Source organism: Halichoerus grypus, chromosome 10, assembly GCF_964656455.1.
Source record: "Halichoerus grypus chromosome 10, mHalGry1.hap1.1, whole genome shotgun sequence".
Lineage (NCBI taxonomy): Eukaryota > Metazoa > Chordata > Mammalia > Carnivora > Phocidae > Halichoerus > Halichoerus grypus.
The window spans coordinates 35,209,086-35,222,901 of NC_135721.1; the positions used below are offsets into that span (position 1 = coordinate 35,209,086).

Consider the following 13,816-nt stretch of genomic DNA (forward strand, 5'->3'; position numbering starts at 1 on the left):
ATTAAAAAATTGCTTGTCATACCAAAAATCATGAAGATCTCAAACTGAATGACAAAAGGTAATAAATAGATGACAACACTGAGAAGACAAAGGTGTTAGAATAATCTGAAAAATGTTTTAAAGAAGCCATCATAAAAATGCTTCAAACAGCAATTACAACCACACTTGAAATATGGAAAAAAAAGAAAGTCTTGACAAAGAAATAGGGAGTCTAAGCAAAGAAATAGAAGATATAAAGAAGAACCAAGTGGAAATTTTAGAACAGAAAAATATAATAACCTAAGTAAAAAACTCAGTTGATGGTCTTAACAGCAGAATGGAAGGGGCAAAGAATTGGTTAACTGGAAGATAAAGCAATGGAAATTACCCAATCAGGAAACAAAAACAACAACAACTGTACAGATAGATAGCTCAAGAATGATTTTTAAAAAATGTTTAAGTAATCTAAAGAAAAGTAAGAAAAATAAAACAGAGAAATGAAAAACAGAGGGAACAAAACAACAAAAAGTCAGACTTAAGCCCTAATACATTAATAATTACATTAAATGTAAATGGTTTAAATAAGTCTAAAAAACAGAACTTGGCAAAGTAGATTTTAAAATATGAACAAACTTTATGTCATCTGTAAGAAACTCACTTCAAATATAATCATATATGCACATTGAATGTGAAAGAATGAAAAAAGATACATTATGCAAAGATTAACCAAAGAAAAGCAGGAGTGTCTCTATTAATTTCATATAAAGTAGACTTCAGATTAAAAAAAGTTATCAAAGACAAGAAAGGACATTTAATATTGTCAAAAACAAGGAAGGACATTTAATAATGATAAAAAGAGTCAATTCATCAAAAAGATATAGCAATCCTAAATGTGCATGTAAAACACAACAGGCTGAAAAATACAAGAAGTAAAAACTGATAGAACTGGAAGGAGAAATAGACCAATCCACAATTATAGTGGCAGATTTCAACATCCTTCTTTCAACAATTCATGTGACAACTAGACAGAACATCAGCAAAGATATACAAAAACTCAACAATGCTATCAACCAATAGGACATTTATAAACATATAAACATCAACATTTGTAAAACACTTCACGAAACAAAAGCAGAGTACATATTCATTTCAAGTGCCTAACATTACCAAGATAGATCATATAAGATGTACCATAAAAGAAACTGCAACAAATTTTTAAACATTGAAGTCATACAGAGTCTGTTTTCTGACCACAGTATATTCAAAATAGAAATCTTAGATAACAGAAAGATAACAGGAAAGACCTCTAAAACTTGCAAACGAAACAGCACACTTCTAAATAACTATAGTAAAAAGGGGAACTCTCAAGCACAATTTTCAAAAATACACTGAACCAGATAGAAATGAAAATGCAATATATCAAAATTTGTGTGACACAGCTAAAGCAGTTCTGGGAGGGAAAGCTATAGCACTAAATGCATACATTAGAAAAGAGGAAAAGTCTCAAATCAATATCTCAGCTCCACCTCAAATTAATATGTAAGCACTCCTTTTAACCTAGAAAGAACACAATAAACTGAAAGGAAGAAGAAGGAATGAACTAATAAAGTTAAGAGCAGAAATCAGTGAAATTGAAGATGGAAAAATAGAGAATATCAATGAAGCAAAGAGCTGGTTCTTTGAAAAGATCAATAAAACTAACAAACCTCTAGCAAGACTGTCAAAAAAAATAAGAGAGAAAGCACAAATTACTAATATTAAGAATGAAATGGGATATTACTATAGACACTGAAAACATCAAAAGGGTAATAAGGGAATACCAGGAACAGCTTTGTAAACATAAATATGAAAACTTTGATAAAAGGGATCAATGCTTCAAAAAAACATGAAATGCCACATTTTACCCAATATTTAGGACAATTTGAATAATCCTGTAATTATTTAGGAAACTGAATTAGTAATTTTAAAACTCCAAAAAAAAATCTCTGAGCCAGATGATTTTATTGAATTCTACCAAACATCTAAAGAAGAATGAACAATAATTCTATACAACTCTTCTAGAAAATGGAAGAGGAAGAAACACTTTCCAATTCATTTTATGAAACCAGTCATATCCTGATCCCAAAACCAAACTAAGACAATATAATAAAAGGAAACTATAGAACAATATTCCTCAGAATATAGACACAAGAATCCTTAGCACATACGTGGTGGCCTGGTTTGCTCTCTGCAGGATGACAGCAGGCTCTGGATGGCTGTTGGGGCAGGCAGGATGTACATATACCCTACACCTGCCATACAGTGGAGAGGAGGCTGGCTCCCAAAGTGGTTGACCCTCTTGCTTCCTCAATCTAATAGCTGAGGTGCTGGAGCCTTCTGCAATATCTCTACAGTGGTGCTGATGATGGAAGACTTTCTCTATATATAATTTTTTAAAATATGAAAATAATTCAACAGTGAAATTATTAGCCCACCCCAGGCAGTCTCAGCTATAATTTATGGCTCCACATCTCCCACCATTGTAATTTTGTTTTGCATTCATTAGGATATGATTTTTTTTTTTTAAAGAACAATCTCAAGGAATCATAGTTCTGACGACTAACATTAACCACCATGTCACTCATAGATATTACTGAGGCTGTTATTCTGAAAAGTAAATTAATTTCCCTTGTGTGGGAACCATCTGAATAACATTCACATTCCTCTCTAGGGTAGGCTGATTGACTCTGGAAAGAACCTGCTGCTTCTATGGCAACCTGATGTGCTGGAAGGCTCTGCCCACCCCAGCTTCTCTGGTTTTATTTTGTCCACCTTGTTTTCCTTCCCTGGAATTCAGGAAGAAGAAAATTGGCTGGTGTTCTTGGGTACATAAAAGTGGCAGGTGCTTTTAGAAAGCTTCATATGCTTTCCAAAGCACAGACACACACAAATATACACACACACACAATTTTTCTAACACACCAGTAAGCAACTTATTTTGTCTACTGTCAGCAATTTCATTATCTTTAAGGTTGGGTGGAAGAGACTTTTCTCTTCACCCCATAACTTTTTTTTTTTTTTTTAACAAAAGTTTCAGCAATGCAGAACACATTGCTGCTTTGTTTGGGTTAAAGGAAACAGAATGCTTTTGGGGGGAAATATTAAAATGACTTTTCTAGAACAAGGGTGAGTAGAGAAGGTAAATTACCTTCTTGGGATAATGGTAGTGGCTGTGATGATGACACCTGCTAAGCCTTGAAGACCTACTCTGTGTCAGGCATGGTACTAAACACATGTGGGCAATATCTCACTTAGTCCTTACCATCATTGTCAGCCTTATTTTATGGCCTCAACGAGTTTGTGTAACTTGCTCAGGTTAACATAGCTGATGTCAGAGTCTGTATGCAAACCAGGTTTGTCTGATCCAAAGCCTGGGTTTTAACCACTATCTCCTGCCTCCCCTCCTGTGATGCCTGGGGTGATGTGATGTTGACTTGGTCCCAGGATGGCAAGCACGAGGCACCAGAAGAGGTTAAGAACAAGTTCAGTGAGAGGCAGCCAGGTTCATTGGTGTTTATTATGAAGGAGTTTGAACTTCTGTGTGTTCGGTCAGAACCACTCTTGTTTGTGTCATTGAATCCTCACAGAAGAACCTGGAATGGGCCAATCTTCAGATTCAGAGTGACCCAGGCCTGGCTGTCTATTGGACCTTCATGGTCAGGGTATAATGGTTATAATCCAAGATTATAATGTTGGCCGGAAGTGGCCCACTCAATGGAAATATTGGGACAACACTGCAGGTTTACTCTGCCTTGTGTTGTCTCTTATCTGAAAGGTTTCTGGTGTCTCCACTGGGGTCATCCATCTACTGGTGGGAGGAATGGCCTGATCCTAATCCCTTATGGTTCTGTAGCCTGCTCCATTTGGCACTACTCTTCCAGTGCTAATTTACAAGGTGGACAGTCTTTGCAGTCTGGGTAGCCTAATGTTAGTCCCTGCCTGGCACAGGCCATGACTTTAGACCTACAGGTTTTCTGTTGGGGAGGGACTTTATATTCCTGGGGTTTTGATTTGGTTAACCTTTGAGAAAGGAAAAAAAAAAAAAAGAGCCTGATGTTTTAATGCAGGATTGCTTTGTCAGAACCCAAGGACAAACTAAATGCTCAGTTTAAAAAAAAAAATAGCAAGAGTTATGTGCAGCCAGGCCCCTTCCACAATCCCAAGCTTGACCCCAGGGTGGGGTTGGTTGGGATTGGGTGTAGGGAGGCTTGGTGTCGGGGTGTCTGTTGACATTACTTGATAATAAGAAACCAGGTTTTGGGCACCTGGGTGGCTCAGTTGGTTAAGCGACTGCCTTCGGCTCAGGTCATGATCCTGGAGTCCCGGGATCGAGTCCCGCATCGGGCTCCCTGCTCAGCAAGGAGCCTGCTTCTCCCTCTGACCCTCCCCCCTCTCATGTGCTCTCTCTCTCTCATTCTCTCTCTCAAATAAATAAATAAAATCTTTAAAAAAAAAAAATAAGAAACCAGGTTTTTACATCTTGGCTGGACAGCTGAACCAAATCTGCTGGGTCCAACCTGTGGCATTAAAATAGACTCCTTTGTAACATAGTTTCCCTGTGGGTTTCTATGTCCAGGAGCATCTCAAAGAAGGGGAGAAACAGGGATCGATGGGCTGTGGGCTCTCTGAGGGGTTGGAGAGTCTCTGTTGGGGACCAGTGGGAATGGGGTGCAGTGGTCCATCTGTGGGGCATTCACAGGCTCCCTTGAAGCCTGTCTGGGGCCGAGATTAATGAGGAAAGGTGGCCACAGGGAGTGTGGCTTGGGCCCAGGAATTTGCTCAGCTTTTGTCTGCAGAGGTCAGCACTTTGACAGTGAGGGAGGAAGGTTTTGTCCTTCCTCTTTCTGGCAACAGGGATGCCTGTGAACCAGCTTGTACCAAGAAGTCTCAGGGTCAAGGGCGAGGCCCAGCCACAAATCTCCTCTCCTTCTTCCAATTTGACTGGATGTCATTCAGAGTGGACTGAGGCAATGATGCTGCAGAGCAGGGAACATGCAAAGCAATTATCTTTTTAGTAGGTCACTGGCCTCCTTTGGGAGAAGAGACCAGAGGGAGATGGGAAGGCAGGCAGCATGGCCTCCCCCAGAGGCTGCGCGTGCAGTAGCTGCATTGGTGATTAATAGCCGTGTCACTTTCCATGAATGTTGCTTTAAGCAGCCGTGTTCAAAATTGAGTGGGAATGAAATAAAACAACCCAAAATAAATGTTTCCTCTATTCCTTATGAGTTGCTGGAATCCAGAAATAGCTTTTCAAATCTATAATTTTAAATGGCATCATTCACAGCATTCCCTGAACTGCGGCTTTATTTTCGCATGGATGTTGCTGTGTGCACATGCATCACTTTTTGTTTTTAAAGAGCATGAAAAATTTGAGCTCAGTGACTTTGAGGCTTTTTTGGCACTGAAATAAAAATTATGATTACAGAGAAAAATATAGCCTTTACATGTGTTTTTAAAGAAAAATAGTAACCTAGCGGCGGAAAAGGACAGGAAGAATATTGTGCCCATATAGATCATAAACTGGAGCAGTAAAAAGGTCTGGCAGGCAGTAATTGCTGGCCAGCTGCAGGGATTACAGCCCTGTGAGCCGTGTTCAGGGCAGTCTGCCAGGACGCTGGCAACCAGAAGTCGGGCCTGGACCATCACGACCCTCAGTGCCGTTGCTGCGTCTGAGAGCGTAAACAGGAGGGTGACCACACAGCGGCAGGGCAGGGTGTCTGCACTGGCCACGCCCTCTCAGCGCACAGGGACTTGAGGCCCCCTCTCTCTGCTGCCTCTGTTGGAGCCAGGCTGCCAGTTTGGAGGCTGATAGTGGCAGTCACAGGGATGACCTCTGGCTGCATCTCTGGGCAAGAGAAGGGTCACTAGACTTTAGTATCACTTTTGTCCTGGGGAAGCCAAAGAACACATCTGATGGGTGAGGAGCCAGAGGGAACCCTCAGCTCAAAGCTTTGGGGACTGTCACTGTCTTGGGCCAGAGAGAGGGAGGGAAGGTGGGTGGTGCTGTGTGCCTTCTGCGCACTCATTTCTTCTAGTTCCTGGCACAAAAACAAAAACAAAAAACAACAAAACAAAACAAACCAAACCAGCAGTGGGGTGGGCTGTTGGGCATAAGGGCGGGGTGGATTCCTCATCTTTTTTGCTTCTTCCATCCCTGTCCTAACTGCCTGCTGGCTCCCACTCAGCACTCCAGTGTCTGACCATTGGCCTTTTATTGGGACATCTCTAAGTAAACCTTCAAAGGAGACATGGAATGGTGGGTGGGTGGAGAAGTTGGGTTGGAACTGCTGGGAGGTGGTGGGACATTCCATCTGTCATTTTGCCTTCTCTTTCCTGAGTCCACACACCCGGCCAAGCTGGGGCACATCAAGACAGAATAGGCTGAGCCAGTAGATTTTAATGTTGTTCAGGTATGGTGAGGCCAACAGATCAGGGGATGACCGCCATTGAAAAGATAGCTTGTTACAGTTCCCAAGAGGAAGGGGTGTGCCAGGCCATGCAAGGCCAGATGGGGAAGCACCAGGGATGGTTAAGAGCCAGGAGCAAGGGGGAAACATGGACAAGAGCTTTTATTGTGGTTTCTGTGAGAAAGGATGGGGAAGGAAGGGCAAGCAGGCTAAGCAGGTTTAGGATTGGCTAGTTTGAATAATTTCAGAAGGTTCTGAAGCATAAGGGCTGTCCCTTGTTGTCTGGTACCTAGCCCTGGGGGATAGTGGCCCAGTGTAAAAGGTAAAGGAGGTGGTTGGGGATGTGGGCTCTGGATTGGTGAGTTTGCATGTGAAAGATGGACAGGCGGAGTAGCCCTTTGCTCTCCGTAGGCATTGGCTAGCCCTGGGAGGGCCAGTCCCTCAAGGGTCAGTAAAGAAGGCTCCAGAAAGCAATGCATCAAAACATGTGGTCAGTACAGGTTGCACATGACACCAGCATGAAAGGTAGAAGTGCTCCCATGGGGGAGGAATAACAGGTGAAATGCTCAGGGCATTCTGAGGAGAAGTAGCTTCCTGCTTTGATTGGTTTGGTTTGGTTTTTGAAGGGGCATGTCACGAATGGGAGAAAGTGTCAATGGGAGGAGAGGACATTTGGCTAAGCCACCAAAAATATGATGTGTGGCAGCCAAGTGAGGTTGGCTGAGTGCCTTGCCTGGACAGAAGCCCGGGACGGGAAATGTCTGAAGGGGCTTAGCAGGAAAAACAGTTGGGACACTCAAGTAAGGCCAAAGTAGGCTCTTGAATGCCAAGCTGAAGCATTTGGATTTCATGCTGTATGAGCTGGCCAGAGCTGTTCTGTTTTGCTCTCTAGTTCTGTTAATGAATTCATAGACTCATAGAGAATGCCTATACCTGGCCGTATATCATAATCCCAGAACTTAATTAACAGGTTAGGATGCTGATGTAAATTTATTGTGGATGAAAAAAAGAAATCCCCTGCGGCAGGGGTTGAAGACTCAGTGCCTCCCAGGCCTGCAGGTAATGTCAGCTAGCGGAAAGGGCTCTGGGAACCCTGGGGAACAGCCATGCCCCAAACGGAGGAGTCAGCAGCTTCTGAGCTCCAGTGGATCAGATCATGGGAATGGGGTCCAGAACTGCCAGATCTTCCTAGTTTTCAAGAAAAGCTGGAGATTCAGAGTCTTGTGTAATCTCCCGAGTTTTGTGAAATTGCCTGATAAGTCTGCAGCAAGTCACTAGCGAAACTCCTTCCTCCCTAACAGCACAAGGAAAGGCCTGAGCCCTGCCACGTGGGCTCCTGGTGGCCTCTTTCTGCTCTGCACCTGTCATCCTACTTGAACTATGAGGGTCAAAGAGGAAATGGGACAGTTAGAAGGTGTGCCTGAATTGGGAAACTGAGGCACACCAGGTCAGGGGTCAGATCTGGCATCCGAAGACTTTCCCTGAGGTCTTAAGTGAGCCGCTATGTTGTGCTTCATCTACATTTCTTCATTGGCAAAATTCATTCATTCATTCATGCTGTGTGTGGGGCCAAGGCAAAACACTTCACACATAAAAACAGAAAATTTGATGGGATGCTGTCTAAAGCAGTATTGCTATTGTAATTATTTTATAGCAAAACCAAAACTAAAAGGTGTTGTGATCAGGTATGGTGAGGCCATACCTGGGGCTGTGTGGGTGAAGTTCCTTCTAGCAGCACATTAGGAAATACTGGTGATTGACAGAGGGGGGTGAGTGGGGGCGGTACATGCAAGGCTCTCCTGCCATGTCACCTGGTCTAGTTCTCTCTCTGTCCAGGGCTGTGAGCTCAATGGCTGGGCCTTGGCCTCCTTGACCCTGGTGGGCACCCAGAGCCTAAAGGGGTGCTGACACAGAGCAGGTGCGTATATGTCCCCCAGAGGAGTGAGTCTCGTGTGGCAGTGAACACCTTCAGTACACAAAATTTTAGCCACGGGTAAAATTTTAGGTTTAGGATAAACATAGCATTCAAAATTAGAAGTTAAGAGAGTGCGGACAAATGGAATTTTAAATGACCTGACGTCAGGATGATGCCATTGTTGGATCTGTGTTTTCTCACTGGTTTCGCAGTGTTCCAGCAGAAGCTGAGAGGTTTCCCTACAGGCTGTCAGGCCTCATTTGGCACCGTGCCCCGCTGGCGCTGGAGAACCCTGGGATGGACCGAGGGCCAAGCTGGGGAGTGATCCTCAGGCAGGATGTGGACACCTTTCTGTGCAGAACTGCAGGGGGGATTTAGGTGGGCTGAAAGTAATGACCTGCCTGTGAATCCGACAGGAGCACCAGGGTTAGCGTTGCCTCCTTGTTGAGAATGTCCTTTTGAAATATGTCCTGGGATATTGCTCCCGTCCTATTAATTATGTCACAAACTTAAAAGCTGAATAATTAATGATCACAGGGCACTTGGTACAACCAACTGCGGGGTGGTTAGACTGCGCCTGGGGAAGTTTGTGCGCATAGACAACAGGCCTGCGCTCATAAAGCTCGCAAGCAGCCGCCCCTGGGTGTGCCTCTGGTCATGCGTGTCCTTACCCCCTCCCACCCACACAACAGGGACTATGAATTCTAGGCATCGTATGCACTAAGAAGATCACGGTGTCCTTCTTTTAAGAACAAATAAAGACAATATTAAAGCATCAAGTTATGTTTAAGAAAGTCTATCAAATATAAACGTTCTTAAGCATTGCTGTTTCCCATCTCTCCTTGTGAGGGATAGATAGGTGTCCTCACTTCACTGGTGCCTGAAGCACGAGCCTGCTCTGCCTGGTGGATAATAGAGCACCGTGTGTACCTGTGTGGGCGTGCCCGTATGTGCACGCATCTGTGTGTGTGTGTGTTTGCAGGCATGTGTGTGTGAGATGTTCTTTCAAAAATCAGTATGAAGGTCAGAGATGTTCAAGCCCAGGGCTGTGGAGCCTCAAAGGGCTGGGGAGGGGGTGACTGCCGACAGGCCCGGCTCTTTGCAGTCTGCTGCCGAGGGATTCCGGGGGATTAGTCCATGGGTGTTGCCTGTGGGGGTAGTCCCACGCCACTTCGTGAACCGCTCTGAGGAAGGCCTTCGTTCGCCCGGTACCACTGCCTCAGAGCGAGACGCAGCCGCTGTTCCTAGAGCACAGGATTTAAGGCAGGATGTGGACACCTTTCTGTGCGAACTGCAGGGGGGATTTAGGTGGGCTGCAAGTAATGACCTGCCTGTGAATCCGACAGGAGCACCAGGGTTAGCGTTGCCTCCTTGTTGAGAATGTCCTTTTGAAATATGTCCTAGGATATTGCTCCTGTCCTATTAATTATGTCACAAACTTAAAAGCTGAATAATTAGTGATCACAGGGCACTTGGAACATAAAATGCCATGTAAATGTTAAGGAGTAAAAATTACTCTGTGTGTTAATTAAATAGATAGGCTGCTTTAAAAATATTCCATGGTGGGAAGATTAATTTCCAAAAGAGCTGAAAAGCTTTTTGTTGGACTGTCCTAAGAAACTTTTGATATCTAATTATCTTAACCACATTTTAGGAGACTCAGGCATTCTGTATCCTGAAGTATTTGAAAGGCAAATGGCTGCTTGACATGTTTAGCTCAGGAAATGAAGTTGCCTATTGAATTTTGGTAAAAATTGTGTCTGCTTAATTCTCTCTAGCCGGAGGCAGTTTGGGCCTAAAGCCAAGGAGGAAGTCAAGATCATTGAGCACCAAACACAGACCCTTCGGCTGATGCCTCACCTGGCCACAGCTTTGGCCTTGACCTTCGCCAGCAGGTGAGTTGGCTCTCAGGGTTTACTTTCTAAAGAGGAGTGTGAGGTCCTGCCTGGCATTAGTAAGGAGTGAGGAGAGAAGCAGGCAGGGGCTTCGTCTTCTAACTGGGAGCAGGAAAGCGTCTGTAGTTAAAATCTGATGCTCATGGGGCGCCTGGGTGGCTCAGTTGGTTAAGCGACTGCCTTTGGCTCAGGTCATGATCCTGGAGTCCCCGGATCAAGTCCCGCAGCAGGCTCCCTCCTCAGCAGGGAGTCTGCTTCTCCCTCTGACCCTCCCCCCTCTCATGTGCTCTCTCTCTCTCTCAAATAAATAAATAAATAAAATCTTTAAAAAAATCTGATGCTCAGGTTAAAAGTGATATCCGAATCTTGATTGTCTGTATATCCAAGTGGATGGGACCCACAGTGAATTTGAGAAGCCGTGAACCAGCATTTCTCCACAGTTTCTGAAAGAAACAGACTTGGCTGTTAATATTTCTCTACCTCTGACAAAGGTTTTAAATATTTTATTTATTTATTTGACAGAGAGAGACACAGCGAGAGAGGGAACACAAGCAGGGGGAGTGGGAGAGGGAGAAGCAGGCTTCCCGCTGAGCAGGGAGCCCGATGCGGGGCTCGATCCCAGGACCCTGGGATCATGACCTGAGTTTAAGGCAGACGCTTAACGACTGAGCCACTCAGGCATCCCTGACAAAGGTTTTAATTTAAAGTTTTCAAAAATAGGTCACGGTGTATGCGTGTGTAGGGAGGGAGGTAGGAGTCAGGCTATTGAATAAAACAGTGGCAATAGTACTATAAATTCACGTGGAGCTTTGCATTTTATAGCAGGCTTCCATCTATGCCTCTCAGCTATTCTTCCTCAAAGCCTGGGGGGGTTGCCTGGGCAGTTGTGTGTCATCCCATCTTCTAACGATCAGAAAATTGGGGATTTGCCTAAGATCACAGGGCCTGGGAATAGATGCACTGGGAATATAACTCCAAACTTTGGACCCTTATCTTGTGTTCTTTCCTCCCTATGCAATCCTGCTTCATAGGGTATTAATTTCTGAGTAATTTAGAATTGGCATATGTCTGAAATTTACTGCACCGATGGCTAAGCTGGTGTCAGGGTTGATATAAGGAAGGTAATCAGGGAGGCCCTGCCAATCTGGTGTGCTGCTGGCTTGTGGGGCTGCCTGGCTACGCTGGCCTGCCCGGGAGGGGCTTGGCTGGGCACACCTCTGCACTCAAGCCTGGGATTCCAGGGTTCTTAAACAGCAAATCCTGCAGACTGAGCTTCAGGTAACACAAAGATCAATCGATCTAAGCCACCCAGAAGAAAATGTGAATCACTCATATCCAACCTCTTAAAGTATTTTTGAATGCTTTTTGAGATTTAATTTGCATATGGTAAAATGTACAGATTTTAGGGTATAGTTCAATGACAAGCATATACCCCTGTGTAATGAACACTCAAACCAAATATAAAACATTTCCATCTTTGCAGTTGGTCCTCACCTCACCGCCACAGCAGGGACAACTACCTTTGTGAGTTCTAGCCCCATAGCTTACTTTGGTCAATTCTTAAACTTCATGTAAATGGGAACACACAGTATGTATTTTTTGTCCACTTTATTTCATTCAACATAATGTCTTAATGTTCCTCAATGTTGTTGATACTTTTTTAATTTTTAGTGCTGAGTAGTAACATTAAATGAATTAACCACAATTTTTTAATCCATTCTCCCAGGGCTGAACATTTGGGTTGTGTCTGGTCTTTAAGCTGCAGTGAATAAGACACAGTGGATATTCTTGTAAAAGTCTTTCATTTTTCTTAGGGTAAATACCTAGAGAGGACTTGCTGGGTAATTGGGTATGTGAATGTCTAACTTTATAGAAACTGCCATTTTTCAGAGAGGTAGTACCATTTTATACTCATTTGAGCAATGCATGGGAGTTCTGGTTACTCGATAAACTGAGATATTTTAAGTATCTCAAAACTGTTACCAAAAAATCAGGTTGTATGAGTCATCAAGTTTGCTCTTATTCCAAATTATCTTGGCTGTTTTAACTTGTCTGGGCACTTTGCATTTCCATATACAATTTTGGACCTGCTTATCAGGTTTGTTTGTTTTTTAAACAAAAAGCCTGATTGTTTTGTGATTGCATGGAATCTATTAAGCAATTTGGCAGTGCTGGGTCTTTCAAATCCAAGAAGATGGTTTATCTCTCTATTTATATAGGAATTTAATTTTTCTTCACATATTTTATAGTTTACAGTGTAGGGATCTTTCACATTTTTTACTAAATTTATTCAAATGGAATTGCTTTTTAAAATTTAATTACCAATTGTTTCTTAATGTCATATAGAAATGTAATTGAATCTTTTATATTGACCTCCTATATTCTCACTAAATTCACTTATTAGATCTAGTATATTTTCTCTCTATATAATCATATCACATGTACATGAAGAGAGTTTTACTTCTTCCTTGCCAATATTTATGCCTTTTAAAAATTCTTTTTTCTTGTCTTGTTGGACTGTCTAAGACCTCCGTTACAATATTGAATAGCGATGGTGAGAGTGAACATCCTTATTTTGTTCCAGATTTTAGAGAATAAGCATTCAGTATTTCCCCATTAAGTGTGAAAATTCACTGCAGGATTTTTGTGGGTGCCTTTGTTTTTTTTTTTTAAGATTTTTAATTTATTTTTTGACAGAGAGAGGCATAGCGAGAGAGGGAACACAAGCAGGGGGAGTGGGAGAGGGAGAAGCAGGCTCCCCGCGGTCCAGGGAACCTGACGCGGGGCTTGATCCCAGGACTCTGGGATCATGACCCGAGCCGAAGGCAGACGCTTAACGACTGAGCCACCCAGGTGCCCTGTGGGTGCCTTTTAATAGGCTGAGGAAGTTCCCTTCTACTCCTAGTTGGCTGAATACTTTTATCATGGATGTTGGATTTTGACTTAATTTTTCCCTCTATCTATTTAGCTGTTCATGTGAGATTTCTTCATTCTATTAATGAAATGAGTTACATTGATTACTTTTCAAATGCTGAGGCTGATTTGCATTCTTTTAAGTCCTTGGTCATAATGTATTATAATATTTTTATATTATTGGATACAAATTGGTAATGTTTGTATAAGGATTTTTGTGTTTATACTTGTGAAGAGTATAATTTTCTTTCCTTTGAGATGTCCTTATTAGGTTTTGGTATAAGGGTTATACTGTCCTCATAATGTGACTAGGAAAGTGGTCCCTTCTCCTATATTTTCTCAAGGAGTTTTTACAAGATTGGTATTATTTCTTAGATTTGGTAGTATTTACTAAGAAGCCATCTGGACATTTTTTTTTTAATAGGAAGATTTTTGATTACTCTGTTAACTTCCTTAACAAATATGAATCTTAAGATTACCAAGTTCTTCTCTGTCAGTTTTGTTAATTTGTGTTTTTCCAGGAATTTGTCCTTTTCCTCTAATTTGTAAAAATGTATCTAAGTTGTTAATAATATTTCCTTATTATAATATTAGTGTCTATAGGAGCTGTAGTGATGACCCTTCTTATTCCTAATATAGTTTTTGGCTTTTTTTAGGGGTCAATTTTT

General features: G+C 42.5%; 1 protein-coding gene across 1 annotated transcript in view; it reads left to right on the plus strand.

The window, feature by feature from the left end:
- ACOXL (acyl-CoA oxidase like) overlaps positions 1-13,816 on the plus strand; it is a 348,558-nt gene that overhangs the window by 155,118 nt on the left and 179,624 nt on the right. Inside the window, exon 11 of the mRNA XM_078056280.1 lies at positions 10,119-10,235. Coding sequence (XP_077912406.1) covers positions 10,119-10,235 — 117 coding nt within the window. The remainder of the gene's footprint in view (positions 1-10,118; positions 10,236-13,816) is intronic.